The 10,824-nt window shown below is 46.4% G+C and overlaps 2 protein-coding genes across 4 annotated transcripts in view; one reads left to right on the top strand and one right to left on the bottom strand.

Annotated features, from left to right (window-relative positions):
* CHMP7 (charged multivesicular body protein 7) overlaps positions 1–5,419 on the bottom strand; it is a 23,387-nt gene extending 17,968 nt beyond the window's left edge. Inside the window, exons 1-2 of one of the 3 annotated variants that reach the window (XM_007529111.3) lie at positions 4,898–5,419; positions 3,055–3,226 (exon numbers count right to left, since the gene is read on the bottom strand). In XM_007529111.3, the coding sequence (XP_007529173.1) occupies positions 3,055–3,226; positions 4,898–5,196 (471 nt within the window). In that variant the 5' untranslated portion in view covers positions 5,197–5,419. The remainder of the gene's footprint in view (positions 1–3,054; positions 3,227–4,897) is intronic. The other 2 variants (XM_060178835.1, XM_060178836.1) reach the window with 2 other exon arrangements.
* The window catches only part of LOC132534671 (tumor necrosis factor receptor superfamily member 10D-like), a 37,085-nt gene continuing 31,585 nt past the window's right edge, over positions 5,325–10,824 (top strand). The window contains exons 1-3 of the mRNA XM_060179137.1: positions 5,325–5,427; positions 5,531–5,598; positions 6,344–6,412. Of these exons, the coding sequence (XP_060035120.1) occupies positions 5,325–5,427; positions 5,531–5,598; positions 6,344–6,412 (240 nt within the window). The remainder of the gene's footprint in view (positions 5,428–5,530; positions 5,599–6,343; positions 6,413–10,824) is intronic.

Raw genomic sequence — 10,824 nt, 5'->3', positions numbered from 1 at the left:
GACTGTATGGGCAGTCCTTAAAACAAATAAAAATGAAATTACTTTATGATCCAACAATACGATTCTTAGGCATTTATCCAGTGGACACTCAAACACTAATTAGAAGGGATATATGCAGGGGCACCTGGTTAAGTGCTCACATTATAGTACGCAAGGACCCAGGTTCAAGCCCCAGGTCCCTACCTGTAGGGGGAACTTCACAAGTGGTGAAGCAGGGCTGCAGATGTCTCTCTCTCTCTCTCTTTCCCTCTCTATCTCCCCATCATTTCTCAATTTCTCTGTGTTTCTACCCAATAATAAATAAATAAATAAATAAATAAATAAATAAATAAATAAATGGTTAAGAAAAAAGAAAAGAAAATATTCTATTAAAATTAAGGGATATATACTACCCTTCTCACCTACTTTCTGTTTCACTTCCTTCAGTCACTCTAAGTCTAACCTTGTGAGAGGAAGTAAGGACCACAAAAGCTGCTGGATAAGGGATGCGAGGGGTGATTTGGCTGTGACAGCCATCACTCCATGATCACCAGGGTTGATTCGGCTGATCTGGCTGGCTAGGCAGGTGGCCCCTTCCTCCCTTACCGCTCCATGTGCATCCCTCCTGAAGCTGCATGCTTGGTTGAAGAGGATGGCCTTCCCCGAATAGAGATGGACGGGTCTTTGGTATACGAGTAGCTGTGCATCCCTGATAGAACCTCCAAACAAGCTCTCAAAAGCCAGATAAGGGCAAGAGACCAGCACACTTTAAATGATGGCTCTTTCAGTCACTACCAGGCCACCCCAGCATCCAGGGCCCTAGTCAGGGAATCCTGGGATTCCCACATAGATAAAATGGGCTTAGACCTCTTACAGATTCCTATCTCCACCCTCGCTGGTTAGCTCCATCAGGAACAATATCATGAACCCTCTTGTGGACCTCTCCAGGACCTTGCCCTCAATATACAACAAAGAGGTTGGGTCAATATACTCTGCCACTTGAGGAAGACTTGTCCTGAAATGAGTGCAGCCTAGAATGTCCCTAGCTCTGACCATGGAATGTGAGCTCAGACTGACAGGGATGCAGAGGTTACACAGGCTCCTGACATGGGCCCAAGGTCAGATTGATAGGGTTTACAGTTAAAGGTAAATACCTTTATACAGCTTTTCTATATTTGGGAACTATTCTCTGCTCTCATCCAGCTTTCTAGTCTTATTCCAAATTCTGCCACCAGCTTCCCAAACAATAACTTTAGCCCACCTAATGTTAGCTGTTGGGCTCAGGCAAAAATCAGTAAAGTCATGGGTCCCTTGGAACATACCTAAAATTGACTTCCTAGCTTCTTCCAAAATGTAGACCCCCAAATCTCATCTGCTTGGTACTATTCTATTCTTACCTTGAGGTTCCTGATTAATAAACAAATTGTTCTGCTTCATATCTTAATGCTTTTCAGCCACCAGGTTGCAGATGCTACCATGATGCCAACCTGACTTTCCTGGGCAGACAACCTCAGCAATGCGTCCTGGAACCCTATCTCCCCAGAGCCCTATCCCACTTGGGAAAGATAGAAATAGGAGTTGGGTGGTAGTGCAGCGAGTTAACAGCATGTGGGACAAAGCATAAGGACCAGCGTACGGATCCCAGTTCGAGTCCCTGGCTCCCCACCTGCAGGGGAGTCTCTTTACAGGCAGTGAAGCAGGTCTGCAGGTGTCTATCTTTCTCTCCTCCTCTGTCTTCCCCTCCTCTCTCCATTTCTTCAATAACAACGACATCAACAATAATAACTATAACAACAATAAAAACAAGAGCAACAAAAGGGAAATAAATAAATATTTTAAAAAAAGAAAGAAAGGAAATGTATAGACTGAGAGGTTAACTGATGGAACAAAGGGAGAAGCTGGATTGGGTTAGACTCAAGAGCCTATGTGGAATAGAAGCCCCTTCATCCTCTGAGCCTGGAGAGAAAGAAGTAGGTTACATTGGAGACAGAAAACTGAAGGCACTGACTTAGGAAAGGAAATTCTATGTCCTCAGTGAAGCGTTTTCAGATAGTAGAAAGGAGGACAATGGAAGGTAAATGTGAGGAGGTAAGACTGGGATGTAGAATGGCCTTAAACTGGGGACTGGTAAAAGAAGCCCCAGCCTGTGTGACAGGGCAATCTTCTCCAGCAGGAATGGTAGGCAGGGTGGACCATGCAAAGGAGCTGAGGGTATGGATGAAGGAGGCAGTACTGGTGAGCATCAGCTGCTCATTCTAAACCGCAAAGGGAAGGCAGGACAGCAAGAAGCTGACAGGGGAGCAGGAAAGGACCAAGGAACTGGCAGCATCTCCTATGGAAGCAAGAAAGGAGAAGACCGAAGCTTTGTTTGCCAATTGGGGGAAAACAAAACAGAGAGTCATTGTGTCCTCAGACATCCTGGGAAATCTCTGTCAATCAACTACAGAAGGCATTCCACTTTCTTTTCTTTTTTTGCCTCCAGGGTTATTGCTAGGGCTCGGTGCACCACGAATCCACTGCTCCTGGAAACTACTTTTTTCCCTTTTGTTGCCCTTGTTTTTTATCATTGTTGTGGTTATTATTATTGTTGTTACTGATGTCATTGTTGTTGGATAGGACAGAAAGAAATGGAGAGAGACGAGGAAGACAGAGAGGAGGAGAGAAAGACAGACACCTGCAGATCTGCTTCACTGCTTGTGAAGCAACTCCCCTGCAAGTGGGGAGCTGGGGGCTCAAACCGGGATCCTTATGCCGATCCTTGCGCTTGGCGCCAAGAGCACTTAACCCGCTGTGCTACTGCCTGAACCCCGGCAATTCCACTTTCTACACTCCAGCTGATCATTAATCTCTTCAAGCAGGAAAAATAATCAACTGACAAACATACAGACAAACCCTAGACAAATGGGTCACCCTGAAATGTAAAATATTCACCTAACAATTAATGTTACAAAGTACAATGTAAGGATAAACCTGATTTATCCGTCACTGTGTTTCTAGGGGTACAATATACCCAGGAATGTGGAGGCTCTGTCATCACTCCAGATGGACCCTGCCCTCTCACCTCTGAGCACCTACCTTAAGCAGCTCCACAGCCACAAGCACCTCCTCGGCAGGAACCTTATTATCCCCCAGCATGTTGGCAAGAGTCCATTTGAGGGGTTTCAGCAAGAAGACCCCTACCCCCCAGGAGATCCAGCTGCTGTCCACACTGGCCATGAAGTCTGCCTCCCGCTGTAGCTCCCCTCGACTGTAGACCCAGAAAGAGAAGGGCACATAATAGGTTTAATGCAATGTCCTATCCTAGACCCCAACTCCTCTGGCCCCCTACCCAAAAAGAAGAATTTGACCACCATTATCAGAAACGCTCCTTATTAAACACTCACCTGTGTCAACTACCATGTTTATGTTCCAGCTTTCAGTTTCACAATTCCAAAAGATAGATGTATGTATTAGGAGTTTTAGTTAATAGAAAACAAGAGGTCTTTGGAGTTAAGGAGAGACTCCAAGTCTAAGCTACAACTTTCCTGGTTCCAAAGCATAAGTGTTCCTCTAAGACAGGCACCTGTGTTGAGAGCTTCTCTTATAGAGAGAGCTCAACGTAATAAAATGCAAATAACAGCAACAGGTCACTATCCAGGCAAGACTGAAGGAAGAACACAATGATGTTTAGAGAAAGGGTCTTCTGCTATACATAAGCTAGGAAGGATAAAAGATATACACATTTCATGCTGACCAGAGGCTAAATTTACTAACCACTTTACCAAGGATCAGTCAGTCACTATGCTAAGGGCCATGTAAGGAACATCTCTTCAAGTGCTCAACATAAACTTAAGTACAATCAGCATCGTTATAATTGATCAAACTCTGCCCTGTGTATCATTTCAGACATAAGCTCCAACTTTCTCCACAGCAGTTTCCCAGAAATTAGCAATATCAGGAAGGTGTTGTCATAGCAATGCCAGACAAAGGAAAGGTACTGGAGAGAAGAGAGCCCTCTTGACAAGGAAGAGCAACAAGCCAAAGGAAGCCAGTCTCAGTTGGCTTCCTCTTCCACTCATTGTGGAAGACACATGTTAACTAGACAGGCTGCCCTCAGAATTTCACACACACACACACACACACACACACGCACGCTGTTAACTGAAAATTAACTAGCTCATAAAACTGGGCATCTAGTTCAGCCATTACCTCTACTTAGGAGTGCAATCCCTAGTTAACTCGCTTGTTAGAGGGCTCTGTTTCCTCTTCTGTCTGCTAAGAATAATACACCTTGCCCACAGGACCACTGTGAGGGGTACCATAACAGGACGCGTGTGATATCTGCATATGGTGTGTGAAGTACAGGACATTCCTTAGATTATCTATGGCACTATCTTGGGGACCTCCAAAACAACGCACCTGTCGCACACGGAGCACCTGCAGGGGGTTCTCAGAAACTCAGTAAAGACCTCACCTTCTTCCATGTATTCTCTACTCACAATGGCCTATGCCAGATGCAAGTCCTGGGCTGGGGCAAAATCTTAACAGGTCTCTTCCTCGTGACTCCTCTTCTTAGCTCAGATTGCCCTTACTTCAATAAATCCCATCTCATAAATCTGCTGTATCAGGGGCTGGGGGGGGGGGGGCGTTAAGCCAAATTTGGCAGTCCCTACAAAATAACCACATAATGGGATCCCAGTTCACATGATGAACTGTCACTTCTGGCAGGGTAGCTGCTCCTTCTGGATCTCATCTAATCAGATTGTCCCTTATCTCCCCCCCACACAAACCCTGGCCCCTACGCCAGCCTCTTCCTGAGGGCGCCTCTGGACAGGACAGCAGTGGGCCGGGTGCTGCCCTGGGGCGCGCCCGGCCCCGCCCCCACCCCTGCCAACCGGTCCGACCCGTCCCGGCCCGTCCCGGCCCGGCCCGCTCTCACCGCAGCAGATCCTGCAGCACCGTGGCCAGCCCCAGCGGGACGCTGCCCTTGCGCTGAAAGGCCTCCTGCAAGTCCCGCAGACGCAGGCGCACCACCCCCTGGCGGCGGCTGTGGCTCAGAACCAACGGCGCCCAGAAGCCCATCTTGCTGTCCCAGTCGGTGCTGTTCACCTCGCGACTCCTTTTGAAGGCGGAGAACAAGAAGGACATGCGCTCCTCATCCTCTTCCCACTCGGGGGGCAGCAGGCCCGCCGGGTCTCCCCCGGCCGAGGCCTCGGCCTCCCTCTCCGGGGACCACATCGGAACCTCAGCCCCGCCAAGGCTCCGAACACAACCCCGGCCCTGGTCCCTTTCGCCCTAGTTCCCTCCCGGCTTCCGTTCCTTGATCGCCTCCTCTCTCATTACGTCACCACCGATTTCTGCACGAAATGAGTCCCACACGTCCTCAATGCGCAAGCCTGTCGCCTGGAGGCTCAATGGTGACCCTCTTTACGAAAGACCCAGGGCGCCTGCGCAGACCCTTCTTCCGCAGTCGGCTAGTGCGCGGCCATAGGTAGTGTCGCGCCCTCAGGAATCATAGAGTTTGGAGGGACATTATAGAGATCTGATCCTGTGACTGAAAAATCCAGCTAAGGGGTGCTGCGGCTTCTGTACTTCCCACAAAGGCCACCGGTTTTAACTTCCAAGATAACGTCATTTTATGTTAGTGTCAGCGGATAATGGAACTTGGTCACTCAAGTATGTGACAGAATATACACTGGTGGAGAACCTTTTAGTGCCCTCAGCCCCCACCATCAGCCCGGAATGTTGCTACTTCCTTCTCAGTATAGACATGGCACTGATTCCTTAAGATCCAGCCCAATTCTAATCTTCTATGAATCCGGTTGTGCTGCCTAGTTGATTTATTTCTTATTCTTTACACAATTTAGCATTTATTAGCCTGAACCCCGTTCCTTAGTTCTTTGAGGGTGGATGCAACGGCTTAAGTAAAATTTTATAAAGGTTTGATCCTAGCCATTGGAGTCCAATATATATAAAATAGGATTCTCACGGTCTTATGGGAAGTGAATATGGAAGTGAATATAGTTGCTTTTTATTTTTATTCAGTGTATTTAAAAGGTGAAAGGAGCTTCTTGTTTATTAAGACCATGGAATGAGTCAGAAGGCAAGCAGGCTTGTTAACCTTTTGCAGGAATTGACAGACCCTCTTTTGCTAACAGGTTCACAGTCATCATCTCATTTAATAGTTTAATGCCTGACAAAGATTCCGAAATCACACTTTCATTTAACAATCACCTCCAATTCTATTGTCACATATTATTTTTTTTATTTAATTTATTTTTTTAATCCAGAGCACTGCTCAGCTCTGGCTTTATGGTGGTGTTAGGGACCTTTGGTGCCTCTGGCATGAAAGTTTCTTTGCATAACTATTATGCTATCTCCCTAGGCCCCTATCGTGGATATTCTTGATGGCACAGATAATGTTTCTGGAACTCCTTCGAACTTCATCCTACCTGTAAGTTGAACATTTTGCCTGCTGAGTCACCTCCCACATCAAAAGGAAAGAATTCGGGAGTCCGGCGGTAGCAAGGTGGGTTAAGTGCACATGGCGCTAAGCGCAGGGACAGGCCTAAGAATCCAGGTTTGAGCCCCTGGCTCCCCACCTGCAGGGCAGTCCCTTCACAGGCGGTGAAGCAGGTCTGCAGGTGTCTTCCTCTCCTCTTCTCTGTCTTCCCCTCCTCTCTCCATTTCTCTCTTTCCTATCTAACAACGACAACATCAATAACAGCTACAATGATAACTACAACAACAATAAAAAAGGGTAATAAGAGGGAAAATAGATAAATAAATAAATATTTTAAAATTTTTTTAAAAAAGAAAGGGGAGTCGGCGGTAGTACAGCGGGTTAAGTGCACAGGGCACAAAGCGCAAGGACCAGCAGAAGAATCCCGGTTTGAGCCCCTGGCTCCCCACCTGCAGGGGAGTCACTTCACAAGCGGTGAAGCAGGTCTGCAGGTGTCTATCTTTCTCTCCCCCTCTCTGTCTTCCCCTCCTCTCTCCATTTCTCTCTGTCCTATCCAACAATGATATCAACAACAATGACATCAATAACAGCAAAATAATAAACAACAAGGGCAACAAAAGGGAATAAATAAATAAATGAACTATAAAAAACTATTAAAAAAGGAAAGAATTCATGAAAGGTCTGTATGATGGGAACTCCCCCTATTGATACTAAAGTGTTAATCTGGTTCCCTGAGACCTCAAGGTTCATCTTGAACTTCATGGTGAATTGCTGGGCCATCTGCAGTAGGCCCCTGGTCCTGTGTGCTGGGCCACTGGAACAGAAATACTTGCTCTTATTCACTTCCTTCTGGGTGGACAGCAGCTCTTTAGTGACTCTGCAGCTTATTCTGCAGCCCTGGCAGTCTGTCCCAGATGTGGTTCATTAGTTGCTTATTGAGGATTTTTTTAATTGCTACTAGGCTTATTTCTGGGGTCCAGTGACTGCAGACAAATACACTACTCCCAGCAGCCTGCTCTGTCTCTCTCTCTCACTTTCTTTCTGTTTGATAGAACAAAGAGAAACTGAGAGGGGAGAAGGATAGAGAGAGAGCAAGACAGATACCAGCAGTATTGCTCCATCAATTGTAAAGCTTCACCCCTGCAAGAGGGGATGGAGGCCTGAACCTGAGCCATTGCAGCTGTTAACATATGTATTCAACTGAGTGCACCACTGCCCAGCTCCATTTATTGGGGTTCTTATGCAGGTATGGTGTGCTCATGAGGTCAGCCAAACAATGGTGGCATGAGGAAGTGACCACAGTAACTATGATGTACTTCTTGCCATCATTGTCCTTCCAGTTCATTAATCACCTCTGGGTAGCCTCTGTTCTCTAGCTTGTGGCAGACACATGTGCTCTCATCTACAGGGTCCAGTTTACTGATGACCCAGGTCATGAATTGAGCCTGCAGGTCCACTTCATTGGCAATCTTGAGGACATCCAAGCTGGCCAGATCAGGATGAGGCAGTTTTCTCCTGTGATGAAATGCATCAGGATTTCCTGGATCAGAAGTTGAGATGTTGAACACCCACTGGGATTGTAATACAGAATTGGTGAAAATAAGCCAGGACACGTGGGATGCAGGAAAAACGGGTTTTTGGCACTGACCCAGATTTAGCTCATGCTACAAGTTCTGGGCCCCAAATTCTGATGGAGTTTCTTTTTTATAGCCCAACAGCACACAAAGAAAGGTAGGACTATATTGAGGGAGGAGGGGGTGACACTTATTTCCCCAACATTTAAAAAGTTCGAGGAGTCAGGCAGTAGCGCAGCGGGTTAAGCGCATGTGGCACAAAGCGCAAGGACCGGCTTAAGGATCTGGGTTAGAGCACCCGGCTCCCCACCTGCAGGGCAGTCCCTTCACAGGCTGTGAAGCTGGTCTCTCCCCCTCTCTGTCTTCCCCTCCTCTCTCCATTTCTCTCTGTCCTATCCAACAATAGTTATTATTGACGACATCAATAATAACTACAACAATAAAAAGACATCAAGGGCAACAAAAGGGAAAATAGATACAATTAAAAAATTTTTTTTTAAAGTTCGTTATGCATTATTTCAGCAAAGACTTGAGGAGAGAGCATGATTTTCAGGAATTTTAATTTTTATTCAGGAAAATTGAGAACATTCACATGTTATGACATGAGAGCCAGAGTGAGATAGAAGGAGAGGGAGGGAGAGAAGGAGAGAGAGGCGGAGTTAATACTCATGTGATCTGGACAGAGCGCTTTTAACACCCAAGCCCCGCCTCCACATTTCCAAGCTACACCTTCCATTTTCTGGGCAGTATCCTCAATAGAGTGATGATTAACAATTTTTTAATAATATTTATTTATTTATCTCCTTTTGTTGCCCTTGTTGTTTCTTATTGTAGTTTTTATTGTTGTTATTGGTGTCGTTGTTGTTGGATAGGACAAATAGAAATGGACAGAGGAGGGGAAGACCCGGAAAGAGAAATACAGACACCTACAGACCTACTTAACCGCTTGTGAAGCGACTCCCTTGCAGGTGGGGAGCCGGGAGCTCAAACCGGAATCCTTATGCCAGTCCTTGCGCTTTGCGCCACGTGCGCTTAACCCGCTGCGATACCGCCTGACTTCAGATGACGAACAAATTTAAGGTATGTTCAGACCTTGAAAGAGAGGACCTGGACGCCATGGTGGGGGGCGTGGGGATAGTAAAAAGTTCGCTTGTTTAAAAGCCCTCAAGGCTTTGTACACACAAGGACATGGAGGGAGATTAAACCTGGTATTTATAGATATCTTTTAAGCCTGGTACAAACATTTGAAAGTATTTTTATACAGTACTTCAGCATCCTGGTTATTCTGATCAGGTTCAGCCTCTGCAGTGAATGGGTACTGAGCAAAAATGCCCTATTGGTATAACTTGGTGATCTCCAACTCAATTTCCAGGTCCACCAACCTTGGGTTCATGAATTTCTCTTCCCTGAAGCGCAGGAATTCAGCATATTCTGCAGTGGCTTTAACCTGCTTCAACGCCAGAGGGCGCCTTTGACAATGCCAGTGTTAATGAACACACAAACTCGTTTTATTTGGGGTTAGTGGTTTACAGTATGGTTGCTGATAACTGAGTACAATTCCTCGTCTCCCCGTGATAGGTGTTTGCAGAACACTCTCACCCTCAACTTGGGTCTTTTTCCACCATCATGCCTCAAGACCCTCCCGTCCATTCCAATCTTGCCAGACCCCTAAGTCAGGAAATTCCCTCCTGGGACATTTGAAATTCTCCAGCACCATTGAGATCATGGTGGCTGATCGAGGTGCATGTTGTGGCCTATGGAGGAGACTGACCCGGCTGGAAGCCGGATTATCCTCCAGACCAACGAGGCCTGGCTGTGGCGGCCCCGCCCTCTGGGACCGGATGTCCCTAGCCCTGCTAGCTGCCTCCCCGCCCCTCCAGGTCTTCCTCCCCAGCCTGGCTGTCTGGGCCTCCCCGAAGTCCATTTCTACCCATGCTCTCCTGCCAAGTAAAATGGCTGATGTGGTATGTGTCATCACAGTCATTAGTTTTCTCGTTTAGATCACTTAATGCAAACAGTCATGCTCCTAAGCAATTCCAGGAGAGTGGGGTACAGTAAGCATAGTACCTTCAGGTGCCCCTGGAGGTTTCATCCTGTGGAGATGGGAAGGGAACTGGGGGGTGGGAGCGGGGAGGGTGGAGCGAGGTCTCACCTCGGACCTCACTTCACCTCACACCTGCCTTCTTGCTTTGCTCTGCATGCTACCTTTCTCAGCTTTCAGCCTTATCAGAAAGCCTTGTCAGAGGGCCCAACCACGGAGCACTCTCTTCACTTGAAGAGGTTGAGTTGGTTTGACAAAAGTCTACCTTTTTTTTTTTTTTTAGATTTTACATATTTTCATGAAATTCTTAAGTTCACAGAAAGGAAATCAGACATTACCACCTATGAAACTTTGGGTCTTCATTTTTATTATTTATTTAACTTACTTTCATGAGACCCTATAAGTTTATAGAAAGGAAACCAGAATACCACATATGAATGTTTTTTGTTTTTTTTTCCCCACTACAAACTGCCACTGCCAGAGCTTCACTACTAGGGACAAACTTTTTCAGATAGAGAGAAAGACATCACAGTAGTGAAGTCTCCTCCAATAGAGAGAACAAGTTGAGAGAGTGGGAGAGGGAAGGAGAGAAACCACAGCAACAAAATTCCTTCATGCACTGGAGGCAAAACTCAACCTGAGTTGCACACATGGCAAAGCACCACAGTATCCAAGTGAACTATTTCGGTAGCTGTATTATCCAGTTCTTTCTAACCCTTATCTCTGAGACTCACAGCTCATAGGACTTGGCTAAATGAGTGATTTTTTTAAAAAGTCATTATTTATAA

The sequence above is a fragment of the Erinaceus europaeus genome, chromosome 19, assembly GCF_950295315.1.
Source record: "Erinaceus europaeus chromosome 19, mEriEur2.1, whole genome shotgun sequence".
Lineage (NCBI taxonomy): Eukaryota > Metazoa > Chordata > Mammalia > Eulipotyphla > Erinaceidae > Erinaceus > Erinaceus europaeus.
This window is presented reverse-complemented; position numbering and strand designations above follow the sequence as displayed.